The sequence below is a fragment of the Ursus maritimus genome, unplaced genomic scaffold (genome assembly GCF_017311325.1).
Source record: "Ursus maritimus isolate PB19 unplaced genomic scaffold, ASM1731132v1 scaffold_2, whole genome shotgun sequence".
NCBI classification, from domain to species: domain Eukaryota; kingdom Metazoa; phylum Chordata; class Mammalia; order Carnivora; family Ursidae; genus Ursus; species Ursus maritimus.
Window position 1 is genome coordinate 83,097,604 of NW_024424452.1, and position 21,526 is coordinate 83,119,129.

At 38.9% G+C, this 21,526-nt stretch overlaps 1 protein-coding gene across 4 annotated transcripts in view; it reads right to left on the reverse strand.

Annotated features, from left to right (window-relative positions):
• Positions 1–21,526, reverse strand: part of PLA2G4A (phospholipase A2 group IVA) — a 153,444-nt gene that overhangs the window by 57,443 nt on the left and 74,475 nt on the right. For all 4 annotated transcript variants that reach the window (XM_008696933.2, XM_040636272.1, XM_040636273.1 and 1 more), the window contains 2 exons: positions 14,567–14,604; positions 10,413–10,554 (listed from right to left, as the gene is read on the reverse strand). In XM_008696933.2, the coding sequence (XP_008695155.1) occupies positions 10,413–10,554; positions 14,567–14,604 (180 nt within the window). The remainder of the gene's footprint in view (positions 1–10,412; positions 10,555–14,566; positions 14,605–21,526) is intronic.

Genomic DNA, 21,526 nt, shown 5'->3' on the forward strand with positions numbered 1-21,526 from the left:
GGAAGCTGGAGTGAGTGGGGATGATGTTCTAACTGGAGTACAGACTGGAGTGAAATCAAAATTGTCATACTGTTACCCGGTTTTATTTTCTATATTTGTGACAAAGTCTCATTTGCAGAATAAACGTACAAATTACAGAGTGCACGTGCAGAGATGAGCTCAAGTACTTTTGCCAGTTCTTTTTTTTTTTTTTTAAGTGGGCTCCATGCCCAACATAGGGCTTGAACTTAAGACCCTGGATCAAGAGTCAGATGCTCAACCAACTGAGCCACCTGGGGGCCCCCACTTTTGACAGTTCTATCTTATCTCTAATAGTCATGGTTTTCTTTTCTTCTGAGGCATGAATGGGAGACAACAATTCTTTCTTTCTTCTACCCCTAGATTGAAGCTTAGGAGGAGAGGAATAGAATCAAGGCATATTTACAAGGAGAATTTGGTGACCGATCCACTGTTAGGCATAAAGAGGAAGGAGGGTGGTCAGACCGTTAGGGTTTCTAGCTTTGCTCTCCGCAGATGATGCTGTCATTACCCAGAAGAACCCCAGGGCACGGGGGTTCTTCTCTAATACCGAGTGGCCCCAAACTGAAAGAGCTGGGACGCAGGTTGGAGACCTCATTCATGAAAACACACTCCCGCATTCAGTGCAATGGAGCAATTTAAATGGCTTTGAACCTGTACATGTTTAGATGTACAGAATGCTTTCAAATATAAATGTTGAAATTGTAAATAAAGTAAAATACCCAAGTTCTTAAAAACTTGTCTGGAGGGGAAAGATAGCTAAGACAGGAAACAGAAGTGGGTTATACAGCAAGGGAATGGGGCACATGGCAGTATTAGCTATCACAGTAGTTGTAAGCAGGCCAGAGAAGTGAGAAGGAGGAGGAGTGTGAATTAGGCCTTGAAAAAGGAGTTGAGTTTATGGGCAATGTAATAATTATAATAGTGAACATTTCCTGTTGTCATGTGCCAAGCACTGAGCCTAAGGTCAGGCCAAGAAAGACAGTCATGAGCAAAAAAGGGCATGTGATTTGGGGGCCAAAAGATCAGTCTTCTTATTGCAGCAGGAATATACTAGGGAGTTAGAAAAATAAGATTAAGAAGAGCTTTAAGGGAAAAAAAGTATTAGGGTTGATATTGTAGAAGGAAGAAGATTGTTTATATTCAAAAATCATTCAGGGGCATTTGAGCCTGTTGATTTGGTTACTTGTTACATTATTGAAAATAACATTAAACCCAATGTAAATCAGACAGTTTATAGTAAGAAAATTCTTAGTAACAAATTACACTGTTCAACACATAACACACCACCTGCACTGTTGTTCAGAGTCAGATTTAATAAAAAAAGTTGGAAAATTGAACATAAGGCTTTCTCTAATCCTGAGAAAACAGCTCCCCAGATGTCCTTCTTCATAAGCCACTAGCCCAACCCATACTTATGAATGTCTATGTTGTTAGGAATTTTCTGGAGATAGACGCTTATTAAGCTGGAATTCGTAATTTATATAACCCATTATTTTCATTATTGCTTTATAGTAAATTCTTAAATAGAGTTTTCGGGGAAGATTTTATTTTATTTATTTATTTTTTAAAGATTTTATTTATTTATTTGACAGAGAGAGAGACAGCCAGTGAGAGAGGGAACACAAGCAGGGGGAGTGGGAGAGGAAGAAGCAGGCTTCCAGCGGAGCATGGAGTCGGATGCGGGGCTCGATCCCAGGTCACACCCTGAGCCGAAGGCAGACGCTTAACAACTGAGCCACCCAGGCGCCCCTCAGGGAAGATTTTAAAGTCAGATATCTGAGCTGTTATCAGGTGAAAGACCTGTCAGCTACTTGTACATAAAAATTGAATAGTCAAATATTTGAATGACTATTGAGATTACAAATCTCATCTGTATTTACTACACATGAATTAATCTGTTTTATGTGTATCATTTAATTTTTACAACGCTGTGAGGTATATATTTATCATGACCTACATTTTAAAGATAAAATAACTGAAACACAAAGGAGTTAATTTTTCCATATCACAAAGCTAGAAAGTAAGGTCCTGTGGACTCAAAGCTGGATCTGTCAGCCTCCAAAGTTTTAATTCACTCCGCTCCATGATCTCTGAAAGCTTTTCCCAACAACTAACTTCGTGACCTGAGGCAAAGAAAATCCTCCTTGGACTCAGTTACCTTACATGTAGAAATATTGGGTAGAATTAACAACCTTGAGCCCTTTAGCTCCTGGTCACACTCCAGATTCTATAACTCATGCAGAATATGAATTATAAAACTATAAAAGTATCCATTTTTGTTAACATTAAAAAGGGAGGTTCGACTTATCAAGAAAATACTGTGTGTCTAGCACAAGCATGGGCACTTCTATTCAATTTATTTCATCTGATTTTCCCAGCCCTCGAAAGGAGATCATCGTTTCCATTTTTCAGATGCTGAGGTATTCAATGCACAGAATACCTTGTCCACACAGGGACGTAGCTACTGTGACGTGAGCGAAGGTGTCACCGACANNNAATTCACTCTTTCCTTTTACTCACTGTTGAGAAAGAAAGAGTAATCTTTGCTGAAAGAAACCATTTGATATTTAGGTAATTTATATTTCAGATTCGTGGATCACTTTGGATGATATCAGCCCAATTTTACGTAATAAGCGGAGGCTAAATTTGGATGTTTTAATAGCCTTGGTCATTCTGAAATAACTTTCAAAGAAGTAACTGAGGAGTTATAAGAAGCAGCTGTTAGTCCTGGCTCAAAATCTGAAAGAATCAAAGAAATAAATGTTGTTGACAGGTTTTAGCTTATATTTAGACCTAAAAGCCTCAGTATTTGTGCATAAATGATATCAATGAATATTTCTCATACTTCTCTCGTATGATAACAGGAAATGAATTTTCATTTACCAAAAATCCTGTGGTCTTGATTACATTACCTTGATGCATGGGCTTATGGATATTATTAATTTCCTCCCTTGCAAAAGAAAATTCTCAAGTGCTTAACGATTTTTTTTTTTTTTTACTTTCTCATAGATTTTTAAGGTCTGAAAATTATATAAAGACTTTTGCTTCCTTGGCTCCTGTATTAGTCAGGGTTCTCCAGAGACACAGAATCAACAAGATGTATCTAGCTACCTACCCATCTACAAAGAGATTCATTATATAGAATTGGCTTGTGAAATTAGGATGAAATGGCAAGTCCAAATCTGCAGTATGGGCCAGCAGGCTCCAGAACCAGGAGAGTCAATAATGTGGTTCTAGTCTGAAGGCCAGCAGGCAGAGAACCAGGAGAGCCAATGGTGCAGGTGAAGAGAAAGGCAGTCTGCTGGAAAATTCCTTCTTGCTCAGAGAGGCTTATCTTTTTGTTGTACTCAGGCTTCAAATGATTGGACAGGGCCCACGCACATTACGGTTGGCATTTACTGATCTGAATGTTAATCTCACCTACAATCACCCCATTTCAGGTTTTAAAGAGGCGAGAGAAAAGTACGTAACTACCTCTGGGCCAAATGATCAAGTCTTAAAAACGATGCTCAAAATTATGAAAAACACAAAGGGAAATATTTTTCCTTGGGAAATTATTCATTTAACAAACGCTTTTCATTTGTAAGTGGGACAAAAGTGTTTTTAATATATAACTTTAGTGACATATGAAAATTCACTTCATTATAAGGTATTTATACTTTAAATATTAAATATACTTAAAATATACTTAAATATAGTTAAAATATTCTACTTATAGTACTTTTTAAGACACCTAGTCCAGTTGATTAAATACATTTTTTAATTTCTAAGAAAGTTTATCATTTTATTGACTACTATGAAAGAGGACTATAAGTCAAAAAAGTTAAGTATTAGTATTTTCTATGCCAGTTCCTTGCTCGTATCATAGATCAGATGGTTATAATCATTTGAATTGTTATGTGTTTGGGCTTGGATTTTGTTAGCAATTATCACTTAGAAATTATTCCTTTTTCTCTTTTTGTGAATAAAGCAGGCAACTTAAGAATGAAGATGTCACAAACTCCACATTACTGAAATTGATTTCTATGCCCTTTAATTTGCCCCAAATCATCTCTCTGTTCTTGCCAGTTTGGAGAAAAATACGGTCAAATCAGAACACTTTTTTCCTCTGTTTTTACTGAAAGCCAGTTTTCCAAAGTGCCAACCAGCCCCCAGCCCCAATGCCCCAAAGCACAAGTCAAAACACCTGAACATACATCCAAGGAGGTAGCCAAGACCTAGTTTTGCAACCCTCAACTGGTCACTCCCCACCAACCTCGAAAAGGGGTCAGAGAAGCTGTATTGAGAAGGAGAGCACCAACCCTGTAAGTATAAAGGAGAACCAAAAAGTAGCACTGATTTTTTTTTTAAAGACTGAATGAACATATCATAGTGATTATCCCAATATTAAAACAGTTTAGGCTTTAGACTGCTTGTTTGTGCATCCTAGGTCTTCACTCGTAGTAATAATTATTATTTATGATTATTATTTTTTTGATTAGCGGATAGAAGCAAAGATGACGATAACTGAGTTTGCCAGTGCATCTCCACAGTATCGGCAATGGTAGGAACGGACATGGCTGCCCGACTGGGAAAGTGGTAATCCCTACGGTGGGCTTTGCCTCCCCACCAACCTGTGCCCAGTACCGGTCCTCCCAAGGTGCTGTCCGGTCCATTTCTGGTCAGGAACTTAGGCAACTTCTTTGTACACAAAGGGAAGGAACACACTGACTTGGTTTGCTTCACGAAACGTACAGAAAGTAGTACATATTATCTCGTTTCAACCTATTTACGATTTTTTCTAGCGCAGTGCATAATTGCACATGCAAAATTTAAAAAGTGAGTTTACATGAAATTAAAATATATTATTGTTACTAGCATTTTGTTTTCATCTGGCCCCTGGCCCTTTCAACCCAGTAAGCTCCCTCACATAATGTCCATTTGATTTATAAAACGAATTTAAACCTGCAACAAATCCAGCACCTGTCCGCATCTGCCTCCTCCCTCCTTGCTTGGACACGTGTGATCCCGCCCGCCTCCCCCTGAGCCTGTTTCTCTGAGAGCTCTGTAGTCTTCAGTCGTCACCTGCCTTACAGTGGACAACCCTACTGGGTAAAGTCTGGGCCTCTTGGACATCTACTTTCTAGACCAACTCCAGCTCTCTTATTCCTTGGCTGTTCACATCCTACCACTACCTCAGATAGAAAAACTCCAAGTCTACCTTGAGAATCCTGAAACTTGACCCTTGGAAGCCCATACCCGCTCAGCGCACCTCCCTGTCCCCCACTATTAGGAATTCCACACTGTCTGCCTTGCAATATTTGCAATCTAAGAGGGAAATAAGAATGGATAGTACAGGGTGCCTGGGTGGCTCAGTTGGTTAAGCGTCTGCCTTCAGCTCAGGTCATGATTCCAGGGTCCTGGAATCAAGTCCTGCATCAGGCTCCTTGCTCAGCAGGGGGCCTTCTCCCTCTCCCTCTGCCCCTCCCCCTGCTCCTCCTCCCTCCCTCTCTGTCAAACAAATAAAATAAAATCTTAAAAAAAAGAATTGATAGTACGAAGTTCTGTCATCACAATAAAGGTAGGAATTAAGAGGGAGAATATTCTGGAAGACGGAAACAACATATACAAGGAATACAAATTCTCATGAACTACTCAAGCCTGACTTCTATCACCTCCTTCAGGAATGGTTTTGCTTCGCCTCCTCCTCTGTCACCAGATGGGCTCTCTTTTCTCTAGTCTTTCACTTAATTTATATGGCAAACAAGTACAGAATAGCACTTGCAAAATATATTATTTAAGGTCTACTTGATACTTCACCCGAAGCCATCTATCTGTTTAAACTGAAGTTATTTCATATATTCTGCCTTGAAACACTTTCTTTTATTCTCTGATGAAGGTTTAAGTGGAATTCCCTTCTCTCGCTTCCCTACTATTCCAATTCCAGACTTTAGTCCCCCAACCAGCTTGGCTTCCTACGGTCAGTTACTAGAGAACAAAAACTATAGAGTGGCATTTCCCTTCCCATAAGACTGTAATCTGGAAACTTCATCTGACCAAAAGCTATTTTCAGACAAGAAAATTTATAAGAATGGCCTCTGAACAATCCAACTATGCCGAAAATCCGCATGCACACGGTCTTACAGCTCTTACTCATAGGAAAGATTCCAGGCCTCTATTCACAGAGAAATTACACTAATCAGAGACACTGTGCTAACAACAAGCTTGCTTATCAGATTTGAATTCCACAACAATAAAGCTGAAAGAGAAAGGAGTGGTTTGAAGAAATTACTTCAAGGAAGCACAGAAAGCATGGAGAAATGGCAGCTGATTACAAATGAAACAGACATGAGAACATTCACATCAGTTCAATCCCGGCAAGGAATGGCATATTTTAGAAATACTTCCCTCCAAATGATTCAAATTGATAAATTTTTAAAACTTTTTTTTTTATTATTGAGAATACATTTTTTAAAAGATTTTATTTATTTATTTGAGAGAGAGAGAGAGTGAGAGAAAGCACCAGCGGGTGGGGGGAAGGGCAGAGGAAGAGGGAGAAGCAGGCTCCCCGCTGAGCAAGGAGCTTGATTCGGCTCCATTCCAGGACCCTGGGGTCATGACCTGAGCCAAAGGCAGATGCTTAACCAACCCAGCCACCCAGGTCTCCTGAGAATACATTTTTTAAGTCTTAGTACTTAAGAGAATAAACTCTTGGGTTATGAGGCAGCTTAACTTTTTGACTAATTCATTATATTAGACAGAAGAGCTAAGATTTTATTAAATTTGACAAAGATTGCCCTCGGGCATTATGCAGCAGAACAGCAATACTCAAGCGGTATAGCTGCTATTTTATTGAACAACTACTACGTGCCCTTACAGATTGTGCTGGAACCCTATAAGCAGTAGTACTTTTCCTTTCACCTAATTAGAGACAGTCTCCATTTTACAAGTGAAGCACAGAAAGGAAGGAATGTGTCCAAGTTTATCGTGCCCCAATTTATTCAGGATTTTAATTTGACACTAAGGTCCTAAACTGGATGCTGTCTGTTTGTTGAACACTGGGAACGAGACAAGCACAGTCTCTGCACCGAGAATTATGTAGGACTGTTCTTTGTCGAGCTGCCGTGACAACCTGTCCTACATACTGTAAGGAGGCTATTAGCCAGAACCGACGAGAAAGTGAAGTCTCATCAGAGAGCAAGGGAATTGGGAGCTTAAGGGACCCCTGACCAAGGACTAACATAAAAACAGGAAACTATCCCATGTGTTGTGAGAATGGGTGGTTCTGAATATATCTAAACTAATTATTTTGGACAAGAGAAAAAAACTCTAGACCAAATGAAAACAACTACAGTAAAAATTTAAATTCCAAGAATGACTTCCAAAAACATGAATTTAATATTTTTGAAGACTATTCCAGAGAGAAACATAATTACTTCATTCTCCACCCATTGCAGAAAGCCAATTTGTATGAATATTAGGCCAAGTTTCATTTTCCCAGGAAAACCCTTTTTCCCACAAAACAAGGAGTCCATAGAGAGGGTTGTAGCAGCAATTTGCCCTTTGCAAAAGGAAAACCTAAGGACAAAGGCCAACGGGACAACTGCGCCAATGCATCCCACGTGCATTGCTAATGGAGATCTTTTCGTCCAAAACCTCTCCTCAGTATGTGTCTCCTCCCTAACAACCCAATGCTGTGTTCCCCAGTTCTGAGTCCCTGATCCCTCTCCCTAGCTAATTCACCCCTGCGTGCAGCGCCAAGCCACTGCCCGAATCTGTGCCCTGACTCCCACGACATTTACCGAGTGTCTACCATGTGCTACGAGCTTCGCCAGCTACTGGGAACATGAAGGTAAATCACACACACACTGTCCTGATCTTCACGAAGCTTTCATTCTGCTGGAGGAAACAGACATGAAAGGAATATCTCTCCAAGTATGTTTTAAGTCCGAGTGTCGTCAATGCTGAGAAGATAAGGTGTATATTTATGCCACAGAGAATATAACTGAGACCTAAGGGACATGGAGGGAAGGAGGGGGTCACTGGTGAGGGCGACAGTCTCAGGAGGGAGGCTGTTGGTGAGGGACAGCCTCAGAAGAAGCTACATATGTACTGATTCAAGAACAGGAAGGAGGGTGCTAGCACCTGAAAAGCTGGTGGGGAGGGGAGAGGGCGGGTACAGGGGAAGCACGCTACAGGGGTAAGGAACAGTGTCTGGAATCGCACCAACTGGGGAAGGGTTCTGAGGAGACGTGGAGCTAAAAGGCACCCAGTGAAGGAGTGTGGTGCGAACTGGCAAAAACGGGAGTTGGAGAGATGCTGGGAGGCCAATCCTGACAGCGGTGGAAGGATTTTTCAGCTCTGGTTTGAGAGCGAACAGAAGGGGGGCAGAGGGAGGACAAGCATAGGTGGAACTACAGAAAAGAGAGGCGCTGTGTTGAGCTTTAGATGTGCTGAGTTTGAGATGTGAGGGATACCAGTGAAGAAATCAAGCAGGTGCATAGATGTTCAGGTCTGAAGCTCAGAAGGGAGGTTTTAAGTTCTTTGGACACAGGTGCGGGCTGACATTGTGGAAGAGAGCGAAAAAAAAATTTTTTTAAGACTTTTTTTATTTATTAGAGAAAGAGAGAAAGGGCACACGAGCGAGAGAGCACAAGCAGGGGGAGCAGGAGAGGGAGAAACAGACTCCCTGCTGAACAGGGAGCCCGATATGGGACTCGATCCCAGGACCCCGGGATCATGACCTGAGGCAGATGCGTAACTGGCTGAGCCACCCAGATGCTCCTGGAGAGAAAACTCTTAAGAAGAACGCAGAATGGGGAGAAAGAGAGCCTAAGGCAAAGAACTCTTATATTTAAAGAATGCACAAGGGAAGATCTGCTACAGGGCACCAAAGAGGCATGATGAAAACAAAGAGGAGGCAGTAGGTGAAGGGTAGAGAATGTTGCACTAAGTAGGGAGACATGTGTCATTTGCACCGGGGAGTGGTCTGGGGAGACCGGACAATTAAGGCAATTGATATATTGGGGCTCCTGGTTGGGGCTGGTAATCCATATCTGACATTGATCTGCATCTGAAAGAAAAGGAGCTGTTTCCTCCATGGAATTCAAGAGGGAAGCAGCAAAGGATAGCATAATTTATGGATTATGGCAACCCTCTGGCAAGAAAGGAAGGCTTAGTCATCTGATGCCTGTTGGACCTCTCTCTGATCAAGAGGCCAGTCTATCAGTTTGTGAGGGGAACAGAGGGTAGGTCAGCAGCTGGGAGTGAAAACAATAATTGTTGCAAATAACTGGAAAGCAGTGAGGCAGGCAAACACAGATTGCAAGACAGGGTCTTGCAAATGAAATTGACGGCCAGGAATTAACAAAAGTATCCATTTCCTGCTTTTTTTTCCCCTAACAAACTCATTCCTTCCCTGAGGCCTGACCAACTAAGTCTTCAATTCCAGGAGGACCTGCCATTGTAGGGAAGGGAAAGGTTTTCCTCGACCCTCTTAAAGTCCCTGGCTGGGTCTGAAAATTAAACTGACAAGAGAGATTAACAGAAGGGCATACGGATTTATTTAAGGTAAGTTTTATGTGACATGGGAACCTTCATAAGGAAATGAATACCCAAAGAAATAGTTACAGGGATGCCTGGGTGGCTCAGTCGGTTAAGTGTCTGTGTCCAGCTCAGGTCGTGATCAGGTCCCAGAGTCCTGGGATCAAGCCCTGCATCAGGCTCGCTGCTCAGCAGGGAGTCTGCTTCTTCCTCTGCCCCTCACCCCGCTCATGCTCACTCTCTCGCTCTCTCTCTCAAATAAATAAATAAAATCTTTAAAAAAAAGTTATTTCAATGATGCCAGAGGGGAGGGGGTTGGAGGGAAGGGCAAAAGGGGTGAAGGGGGTGGGAGGTACAGGCTTCATGTTATGGAATGAATAAATCACGGAAATGAAAGGTACAGCACGAGGAATACATCAGTGGTACTGAAATAGCATTGTATGGAAACATAGTAGCTAATATGTGGTGAACCCAGCATAACCAATAGGCTTGTTGGATCAGGATGCTGCAGAACTGAAACTAACGTAACATTGTATGTCCACTACACTTCAATTAAGAAACAATAAAAATAAAATAAATTCAATGACTCTTTTACATCTGAGGCTAAACTTTTCTTACTAATAGACATCTTGTTTGTGCATACGTATGTCTATGCATCTTTTTAAAACTCTATCTGATCAATATTACTAAATATGGGCAGCATTTGTGATGATCTTCCTCAAAGAATTTGTATTTACTAAACACCTTATCTTAAAAAGCTGAAGATAGAATGCTCAATCAAATATTTCCATATTTGGGTACAATTTGGGAGACCGTACAAACAGCATGACTATTAAATTGCAATAACATTTGAAACATTTCCAACTCACATCGCGTGTAGAATACAAGCCTTCACTATTCTCCGGACCCAGGAGTTTCTTCATGTTTTCCTTTATGTTTTCTTTTCTCTGTTGTCTGAAAGTTTTCTCCTGATCACACAGAGCCATACTGAATCGGAGGTCTGGGGATGAACTGTATATAAAACGGAGAGTCATGAGCCAATGTCCCCAGTAAGCCTTGTTATAAATGAGCCAGTCCCCGGTAGCTATGCTGATACATGCTCACGGCTCCCCTCAAGCCACCTCCTAGCAGGGGACCTGACACAAGGCTATAAGATGATGGTTGTCTTAGAGCTGCGTGTTCCAAGGCATGTTTCCAGAAAATAAGGAGTAGGAGATTCTTTTAAAACAAAAACAAGCAAACAAACAGCCCCTAATAAATTCATCTCATCATAGTGAGGACTTCAGGAAGCGCTTCAGAGAATAAACCTGTTTAGATCTGTTTGGCACAGTATTTCCTGCGTTTACGTGATCAAGAATGCCATCCCCTGGCCCCCCATGCCCCACTTCTCCATGATGTAACACTAACATTCCAAAGAGTCTGTGTTCTGAGAAGCACACCTGTAGAAATACTATTTTTAATGAATTGCCTTGTCTAAGAGATGTACCCCTGTGACAAAAAAAAAGGAACTTCTAATGGTAGAACTTTAGACAACCGCAAGTAAGTTTATGGCTGGATTTTGGGACCGTTACATTGTACACCCTTCCTTTCTAATAATGACAGCTGCAACTTCTCAGATAGCTATACTATGCCAGAAATATAGGTATGTGTCACTGCAGAAATAATGGGTGTAAATCTTCACATTATTATACAATATATTATTTTTATAACTCCATATCACAGTTCAGAAACACTGAAGTTTTGAGAGGTTAGGATCACAGAGCAAATATGTGATGTATTTTCCACAATGCAACAATCCCTCACAAATGAGACAGGTCCAATACTGAATTCTAAAACCAGCTACTGAATTAAAACAAAACAAAACAAAAAAGAAAAAAAAAACAAACCAAAAAAACAGAATAAGAAAACCTAGAAATCTATGTCATGATGTGAAGAAATACAAATGTAGAAATCAAGAACTTCGCTAATCAAATATTGTTTCTTTACTATTCATAAAAGTAAGTCCTTCCCTTCAGAATGAATTAATTTCTGTTAATTCAGTGTATTTCTTCCTCGTAAAATATAGACCAAAAGAAGACACTCCGTAGCCTCCGGGCTGTGTTCTCTGTAATGATATTTGATCATTGCAAATAATATTTTAATTACTACTTCCCAAAGGACAAATATGGATAACTCACAAAAGAGCATATACGATTAAAAATGAAAAACAAGAATATCTAGTGTCAGTAGCAAATATTAGAAATACTGCTATTATTAATAATTTTTAAGAAATATTTGAAGTATCTATTTTCCAGTACTTGGGAAAGGCAAAGTAACACTGTTATTATATATTTATTTTGGGAATAAAAATTTGCAAAACACTTTTTTTTTGAAAGTTATTAAGCGATGAGCACCAAAAATAATTAAAATGTGTATTCCCTTTGAGTAATTCTATTTTTGGACATTTACTTTAAGAAAATTAATTGTAAATTTTAAAAAGATAATTTAACCATGTTTTCCAATATAAAAAATGGTCAGTATAGTATATTAAAACATGGATTACATAGTTATTAAATTTGATTATTATGAGGCTTAGGTAACAAGGAGGAAAAGAGATCGGACTGAATGAGCATTTTTTAAGTCAAGTCTTAGGGTAAACTCTCTGTTGTTATTATTTATTATAATATATTAGGCTGAGTACCTTCTACCATTTTAAGAAACAAAAATCTCACCTGCACTGTTATCTCTGCAAATCCACCTCAATTGTGTTTCCTTTTCTGCTCTTTAGAGTAACCATTACCTTAGACTTTTTCTCTATTATTCCAATGTATTAATTTATAATTGTGCAGTATATATTTATATCTCTAAATGATATATCGGGTCATTTTATGGGTTTTTAATTTTTTAAATAAATGCTATCAATTGTATGTATTCTGCAATTTCTTCTCCATGGAACATTTTGTTTCTGAAATTCACATAAATAGATATATAATAGAAATAATTCAAACATTTTTACTATTATGGAATTTTTCCATTATATGATTAGAGTATAATTTATTTATCCATAAACATTGAGGTTGCTTCTAATTTCTGTAAATGATTACAGTTTTACTATGAACATGTGGTGCACATGTGGAAAACTTTTCTATTTTATATTAATATAAAACAATATATGCTTTTTCTAAAGAACATCTCATTACATCATCAAAATACGCTTATAATGCACTGTTTTCTTATTTTACAAATGATAAAAAAGTTATTAAAAATCTTTCAACTGTTCACATAATTAGTAAGAGGCAGATTTAAAACTAGAAGTTCTCACTCTGGAACTCATGTTCCTTATAATACACTATGCTGATCACTATCTTACATTAAGCACAAGGAGTATGATTTTTTAAAAAAAACAATCTATGAACAGAGCAATGAACATGGATGTTTAGAAGATATTAGTGTAAACATGTAAAAGAAAATTCAGAATGTTGAGTGATTTTATAAATATAGTAAATATAGTAAGAGAAGTTTGGTTCATTTAGTTCCTCTTTCATGCATTATCTTTCTTTTTATTTTTTTTAAGATTTTATTTTTTTGACAGAAAGAGAGTGAGAGAGCACAAGCAGGGAGAGCAGCAGAGGGAGAGGGAAGAGCAGGCTCCAGGCAGAGCAGGGAGCCCAATGAAGGGCTCAATCCCAGGACCCTGGGATCATGACTTGAGCCAAAGGCAGACACCTAACCTACTGAGCCACCCAGGTGCCCCTTATGTATTATCTTTAACTCTAATTTTCTTTCTTGATTTTATTTTATATCTAATGGAAGACATTCCATGGAAAGTTGACTTCTTCTTTAAAAAACATTTCCATTTCAGAGTCAAGACAAATGAGCATATAAAAATAGAGTTTGATTAACGTTCATTATAAACATATAGTAAATTGCTTCTGGACATATGTACCTTATTTAGCTGAGTTTTTTTCCTATATTATTGATAACTCTCCTTTGTTAAAGTGAATTTCTTTTACATAATATAGGTCTAATTATACCAGTGAAGATCATTTCCCATTAAGACAAACAGCATGAACTTCTTGTCAAATAACAAAACTTTTTCTAGTCTCATGTTAATATATACTACTTTTAAGCAAGAATTAACACAACGCAGAATAACACAACTCAGTTACTTGGACTGTCCTTTGATACTTACTGACATAGTTTGAGGGACAGTGGTGATTTATGTAATAATTTACTAAGTTGAATCAACGTGTTACGCAAACCAAAATAAGAGAAAGAAATACCTAACCCAATGTCAATGTATCCATCCTCATTCATGTAGCAAATCAGGTGATAGGAGAATGTTACAGTAATATATGTGGTGTTTGGGTAAATTAAATGTATACTAGTTACTTTGGTAAAACCCACTTCAACGGAGAAGTTCAAGGAGATGCAGAGAGTTTTGAGGGAGGTGGGAGGTAGTGAACTCAGCGTGAGATCCAGCTAATTCTCCAGGTAGGCCTGACTCCTCTAAGATGCACCATTTGAAAATAAATAAATGATTTTCCAACACTTTTTTTGGAGACCGCTTTGAAAGAGCAACATGCTTCATGGAACTTGACTGCTTAGAGTCCTGCTGATCTCCGTGAACAAAAACAGTCTCAATTTTCAGTTCTTCATTTTTAGAGTTTCCTGTTATGTTTACTTTCGTGTTTTTGAATATCTACCTGAATCAACAATGAAAAGTAGACTTAAATAACTGTATTTGTTCATTTCTATGGGAAATGAACCTTAGAGAGGACTCTCTGAAAGCTCTTATTATTGACCTTGTAAGTCCTAGACTATTATTGAAAGACCAAACTACAGGAAAATTAAGGAAAAATATTAAATTTCTTCTTTCTTAATGCAGTAGCTATTAGGGAAGAGCTAAAGAAAAGTCTAACATGTTTTTTATGTTCAAAGCTGTCAGAATTATTTCATATTTTTAAAGTTTACCCTTTAACAATTAGAATAAGTCAGTGGATCCCTCACAATATTTTCCACCCGATGAAATAAATGCACTTACCAAACTTCAAGAGACATTTCCAGAAACATTTCAGTGACCTAGAACAGATGTATTAATCAGATTAGGTCATAAAATGGCTGTGTGTTACATATAATGCAAACAAGGTCAAAACAATTTTTAAGTGCCAGAGTATTTTTAACCTAAAAGAATCCTAAAAATAAAAGTAATGTAGCTTCATGAAGACCCTGCATTATGGATATATTTCAAAAAAAAAATATATATATATATACATATATACTTTTTTTCATGATATAAGTCTTTCATGATGTAAGTCTATTTAATCAGCCATTTTAGTAAACATAAGAGTTGCCTCTGCGTAGTTGTTTTCCTCCTTCACTAAAATGAAGTAGTTGAGTTCTACAGTCATTATGCATGAAACCTAAAAATTGCCTGAGCTCTAAAAACTATGAAGATGTTGTGCCTATTATTCAGGAACTATCCCTGGGCCAAGAAAGCATGGGTGAAAATGCACACAAGTGCATTTGTGACAGGTGTGGGCTGTCATAAACTGGAGACAGAACACCCATCCATGGTGGCAGCAGGACCAGGGGCCAGCCAGCTATGGTCAGCTCAGGAAACATCTACAGATGGGAGGTGGGGCTCAGGTTTTCATTTTTTCAACACTGTGTGAGGCAACCAAGTTTATGGGAGGACCCCGTCCTGCCAATGGGCCAACTGTGGTTTCGTGGAAAATATCCACAGAGAAGAAGGGGTATTAAAATGTGTCTTCCCAGAGACTATACATCTGTTGTATGGCAAGACCTCTCTGTACTCCCCTGCCATTAGTTATGAATAATGTAATTTTAGATTGTTATGAGAACCAAATGAGAAAATGTTCTGAAGGTTGCTGCATAATTGTAAAATGGTGCTATTATTTTTCTTATATCAGTTACCATAGAATAGAGTTAGAGTGAACCCGCCCAATACCTTCAGACAGAACAGAACTTAGATATGCCTCTTCAAAGGTGAAGAGGGTGTGTTTGGAAGCAACACAAAATGCTATAGATTATCAGCTTTGTTTTCTTTTTGGTTTCAGAGGATGGAAAAAAACAAGTTAGATGGAGCTTTCCAAAAGGTTAAAGTAAGTTCATGGCTATTTCTCAGGACTGCATTCTGTGAGTAAGAAAAAGGTACTGAAATCATCTGTACAAGAATTTGCCTCTTCCACTAAACTGTAAGCTTTATGTTAAATAGATCTCTATTACTAGTTCATTACACAGTGTTTGGTATTCAACACATAATCAATAGATACCCATTGAATTGCTGTGCATGTGTGTGTGAGGGGAGAACATGAGGCGATCTGTCCTTGTCAAGAAACATTTCATCGCTGCTAAACATAAAATCATGGGTTGGTCACAAAGCAGTTCCTCTGAAATCCTATGACCTTTATTCATCAAGGCAGCATATCAAATTACTTTGAAGTTAACAAAATAATCAAGAATCCCAATACAAATGGAATTACACATGCCCAGATGAATCAGAGTTCAGTTATAAGTCAAAAAGGCTTATAAACAATTAATGTAACTGCTGTCTGTTCTACTAATGGTAGCTCTGCTCAGACCACACATCCCAACACATCACGTCTGTTCCCTGTTCCTAAATTTCAAATGGAGTCTTTCCCAAAAAAGGGTTGGAAAACTTTATAGTGAATGAAGTTGCTTTGGATATTTAGTGAGAAAAACAAGACATGGGTAAAACATGGTCTGGCTTCCCCCCCCCCCCAAAATATATGAAAGCTGGTATTAAAATGAGACTAGATTTACTATTTTCATCTCCAGAGGGCAAAAACACCACAGAAGAATGGAAACTCAAAGAATGACATTACAACTCTTTGTGGTTTTCGAACCAATGGAAAGACTCGAAGCTGGAATGGGCTTCCTAATCCAATGTGCCACGTGATGACAGACTTGAGAAAAAAGATGGCTCCCTGACTGGCAGGTTCCTAAGCAATTTAGATGTTAAGATATTCAATGCCTGGCTCTATCTAATGCCTACTTGTCTTGACAACTTAATAAATAAAAGGAAAATCAACTGTGCTGTGTTCACGGTCATGTTTGTCTTCTCCATAGAATGTCCCTTCTATAGCCACCCACAGCACTTCTTGACTAAGACATTCATAATTCTAGACTGGCTGATAAGACTTCTTAAATGAAGACGGGATGAGAGAAGGGAAGACACAGGATCTTCCCGCCATGTAGAGTAATACAGAATGTGTTGTGGTGGACTTGTCACATGGCTTGGGATCCTCACTTCCACATGTTGCCCAATGGATCACTTACGAACTGGAGGAAATTTTCAACTCTCCCACTTGACGCGCTACGCTCAGACATGCTATGAAGACTGACATTTACAATCTCCCCACACCTTTTAACATGTAACATGTCATTCAGATGCACTAGCCACAAAAACATGTACTTCCTGTGAGGCATTAAACAAGTATTGTAAATTCCTTCCCACACACCACATCACGGTCTTCCACACTGCTTGCAGTCTCCAAGAAATTTGAAGGAAAGGTGACCGAGTCTCTCTGACTCCCCCAACCCCATAACGCCTCGCCAGAAGCCAGACAAATGAGAACTCCACCTCTTCTAGGAATTATAAATGTAAGTAGACTGTACTTATTGAACGTTCTTGTGGAAAACCACAATCTCATCTTTGAATTCCACAGTGGAAAGCAATTTTAGATGCTTACAATGGGAGATGTTCACCTGGGGGGAGAAGGTGAGGACCTAGAGGAGAGAAACTATATAAAGAAGCCATTTTAGATCTAAAAATAATTCATTTTTTTACAAGATCTTATTTATTTATTTGAGAGAGAGAGAGAGCACAGATGGAGAGAGAGAAGCAGACTCCCCACTGAGCAGAGAGCCCGATATGAGACTTGATCCCAGGACCCCAAGATCATGACCTGAGCTGAAGGCAGATGTTTAACCAACCGAGCCATCCAGGAGCCCCCTTAAAAATAATTTTTTAAAGTACCTATCCCGCTAATTTGCTTGCAAACTTTCCAGGGTCACTTTGAAATGATAAAGCTAATGCAACAGGCATAGTGCCTGGCATTAAGGGGGTCATTTAAAATTATTATTACAAAAAGATGCATACAAATGATTTTACACTTGAGAATCTATCCTATTAGAAAAGAGCTCTTCAAATATGCTATGCCTTTTCTTATTAATATATTCCAGCATTTACAACTTTAACTTTCAATAAAACATTACTTTGAATTCTGGTCCCCCCTGAGTCAATGCACTCTTCCCCATCCCCCACCCCCAGGAAAATAAAACAGCAACTGATCACCAGGCAGATTCAATAATCATTTACATCTTTTGAGAGAATAACAGAATATTTTCTGCTTTATCTGTATACACCTGACCCGTACAAGGTAAAAAAATTATATTTAAAAAATAAGGGCCACTTTTATTAAAAATCATGTTTCCATATGCTGTAACCCTATCCAGCGAAGAAGGAAGCGGATGTGGATCTAACATGAGGCAATTCAATTGTAGAGCAGAAATGAGCGATTCCACCAACACAAGCCAGATCACGTCTAGGTAAATTTTGTGAGTTTAAAATTGAATGATATATTGCTAAAGTCACTTTTTAAAATATATATGATGCTTGTTTATTTTTTTAATTGAGATGTGACATTTAATATTATTTTAGTTTCAGGTATATAACATAAAAATGATTTAACATTTTTATATATTGTAAAATGATCATCACAGTAAGTCTAGTTCACATATATGATTTCTTAATAAAACAAAATTCTCATTTACTACCAGGAATGATCTAATCCATTCACCCAAGAATTCAGGATAATTGTGTGCTCCCCCCCAAATATCCCAAATGCTCTTAAAAGATTTGAAAGATTAAAAAACACTCTATTTCCCTTACAGTCATGTTCCACTGTATCATGCAGGGTTCCTCCTTACATTTGAGGGTGATCTCTCTTTCCTTGATTTAAGGTCCCCTTTCCTTATGTAGACATTGGAAATTCTAAACCAGATTTCCTAGAGCAGTATTACCAAACCAAAATGCTACCTCTTTTCCTCCAAATGGGACTCTCTCAGACTCTAGTTTCTCCTTTTGAATTTAATTTACTTTCATTATTCTTGGTGAGCACTTCCCAGATTTTCTGTATTTCTCGTAAGTGCATTCATTTATCCATTCATCCAAAAATGACTCAAGCACCTAATGCTTATCAGGATAGGTATGCAGTCATAACTAAGCTGAATGTATTCTACTCCTTGATGGAATTTAGGTCCAGTGGAGGATCCAAGGAGACCAGAGCATTCTAAAATGCCCTATAATTTACAAGTCGTAAATTGTGACAGCGTCAAAAAAAGACTCACTTAAGTTTCCATTGCTAGCATCCCCAAATAAAAATGTGTTCTCCCTTAAAGCCAGGAATTGTTTGACCTATGTCTGAACTCTGACCTGCATCCATCTGATGGCATTCACATCCTAGCCAAAGATCCCCCAGACTTCTCATAAAAGAATATAGTCCTCTTGTTTCCCCTCCAAACTCTGCTTCGTCTCTTTCACGTAGCTAAACGTAGTCTTAGTCTTCACACATCAACACATAGTTTTCCAAAGAAATCATCCTGACACTAACTTCACATTCTGAACTCAGCATCAAACCTATCCCTTTTTAAAGCTTTGCCACTCTCTCGTCTGTAGAACTACCCCATTCATTTTCAAGTTTGCAATCATGAATAAGCAACAACCAAAGTAAGCAATCAGTCAGAATCAGATGCCACAGAAGCCATGAGACATGGCTATTTTTAAACAATACCACTAACATCTAAATAAAGATGGCAAATGAAAACACCAGACCGCATAAACTTGAGAGGCTGTCTTCCTCAAGGTATTGGCCAAAACAAACTAATTCCATCTAGAGAATAAAGAAGTGTAATCTTTCTCTACTGTACTTCAAAACCTCAGCATTTTTAAGATTCTCTTGAAGTGGGCTACTCTGTTTACACAAAACACAGCAAATTCTGAACATGTTATATCTTTTCCACTTTAAAATGGGATTCTGCAACCCACAGCCACACGTGATATATTCAGTACTGGGTGACTGGAGCATTTTTGAACTGTGTTAAATGATCACTAAAGCAAATGATCACTAAACTTACAGGCCATATATATATATATATACACACACACACACACACACACACACACACACACACGTATATATATTCATTTCGGCAAGTTCAAACAAATACGTTTAATAGGTAAGTCAGTTTCATGACGCACACGACAGATAGTTAAATCTGGCCAGTGATAATGAGACTACCTAATATTATTTAGTGCTTACTGGACCAGGCACTGTTCTAAAACTTTCCACGTATTAATTAATTTAACCCTAACCACAACCTTAAGAGGTAGGTACTATATACAGCCCTGTTTCACAGATAAGGATGCATGGCAAAGAGAAAAAAATAAAACAAAACAAAAATAACGTGTTTAACATCACATAGGCAGTAAGTAGCAGAATCATGATTCCAACCCAGGCAGCGGCTGGCTGACGCTGAGCCCGGGGTCAGAAACAGCAGGTCCTGCCCATTTCTTTGAAATGACAACTCTGATGTTCTCTCACTCTGTGACTCCAATAAACACAGCCTAACCCTAAATACCCCGAAAAACAAAACGAAACAAAACAAAACAAAAATGTGGACCCACCCCTAAGACTGGCTTTCTCTTAAAAATAACAAATAATAATAAACAACAAAAAAAGTTCAAAAATCGAGTGACTGAGTCTTGGGAAGAGCCAGATCCCCTGTAACTTCGCACCCTGTGGCTCCAGCCGCCCCTCACTGTCTCCAGCGATCATTCCATCCGGCTCTGGCAGACCCGGGAAAGCTAGGCTGTACCTATGTAGCTCAGTGACCCTGCACTCTTCATACTTGTCCCAGCCACAGAAGAAGTCTGCTAAAGCTGCGTCAACCTTCTTGTTTTCACTAGGAAACACTCTCTGGCTCTTTACCTACTAACCCGCTGCTTACTGACACATCTCAGGAAGAAGCCAAATCCTGTTTGCTCGAAATTCCCCATTACCTGGTCAAAAAGCTTCCAAAACTCACTGCTGTTGGTAAGGAAACATCCAAATTCTAACATCTCAAATTTGACCCCTGTGTACCTCTTCTTCCTTTATGCACCAGTGCTCTGCTCCCATCACACTGGTCTAGACACTGTTTCCTGAACATACTTGTCCTTCCAAGTCCCGCGACTATGAGCAAAGGCTCAGGATGGCCTCTTCACCAGAACGGCCTTCTACCCCGTTCGTGATCCAACCCCATCCTTTCTTTAAGGACAAGCCTAAACTATTGATATCCACTGTAACTTGCTGAAACCCTACCCCCCTTCACCTCCCCGTCCTCATCTCCTACCACAATCCCTACTACTCTGTGTGTGTTCCAGCCATAGTCTCTTCAGTGCTGTTAGCACGCCGGGCCAAGTTCCATTGCAGGACTTTTCTACTCGGAGTAACTTCCGCCCCCCCCCCCCCCCCCCAATATCATCAGAGATGCTCTTAGCCACATTTTTGGAACCGCATTTGCAAACCCCTTCACATTCATAGATAAACACCTCCTTCCTCCTTCCCTGGTTTATCTAGCGGGTACTGTGATCGCTACCTAACACAAGTGACTTTTACTTTTTTATCTTGTTTGTTGTCTCTCTTACTAAGTAGAATGTAAGTTCCATGAGGGGAGGGATTCTTCTTGTTTTGTTCACTGCTGAACAGGTAGTGCCTGAAGACTGTCTGCCACACAGCACGTGTTTAATAGCTATCTGTGAAATGAATGAATGAATAATTCCTTCTTATAACTCGCATTGTATATATTATCTACACTATTTATTTGGCACTTAAAATGATACTATATAAATACTAAACTCTAATGATATGCTAATGTGTTTAGGGGTGAAGCATAGTGTCTGTAATTTTTTTTTTTA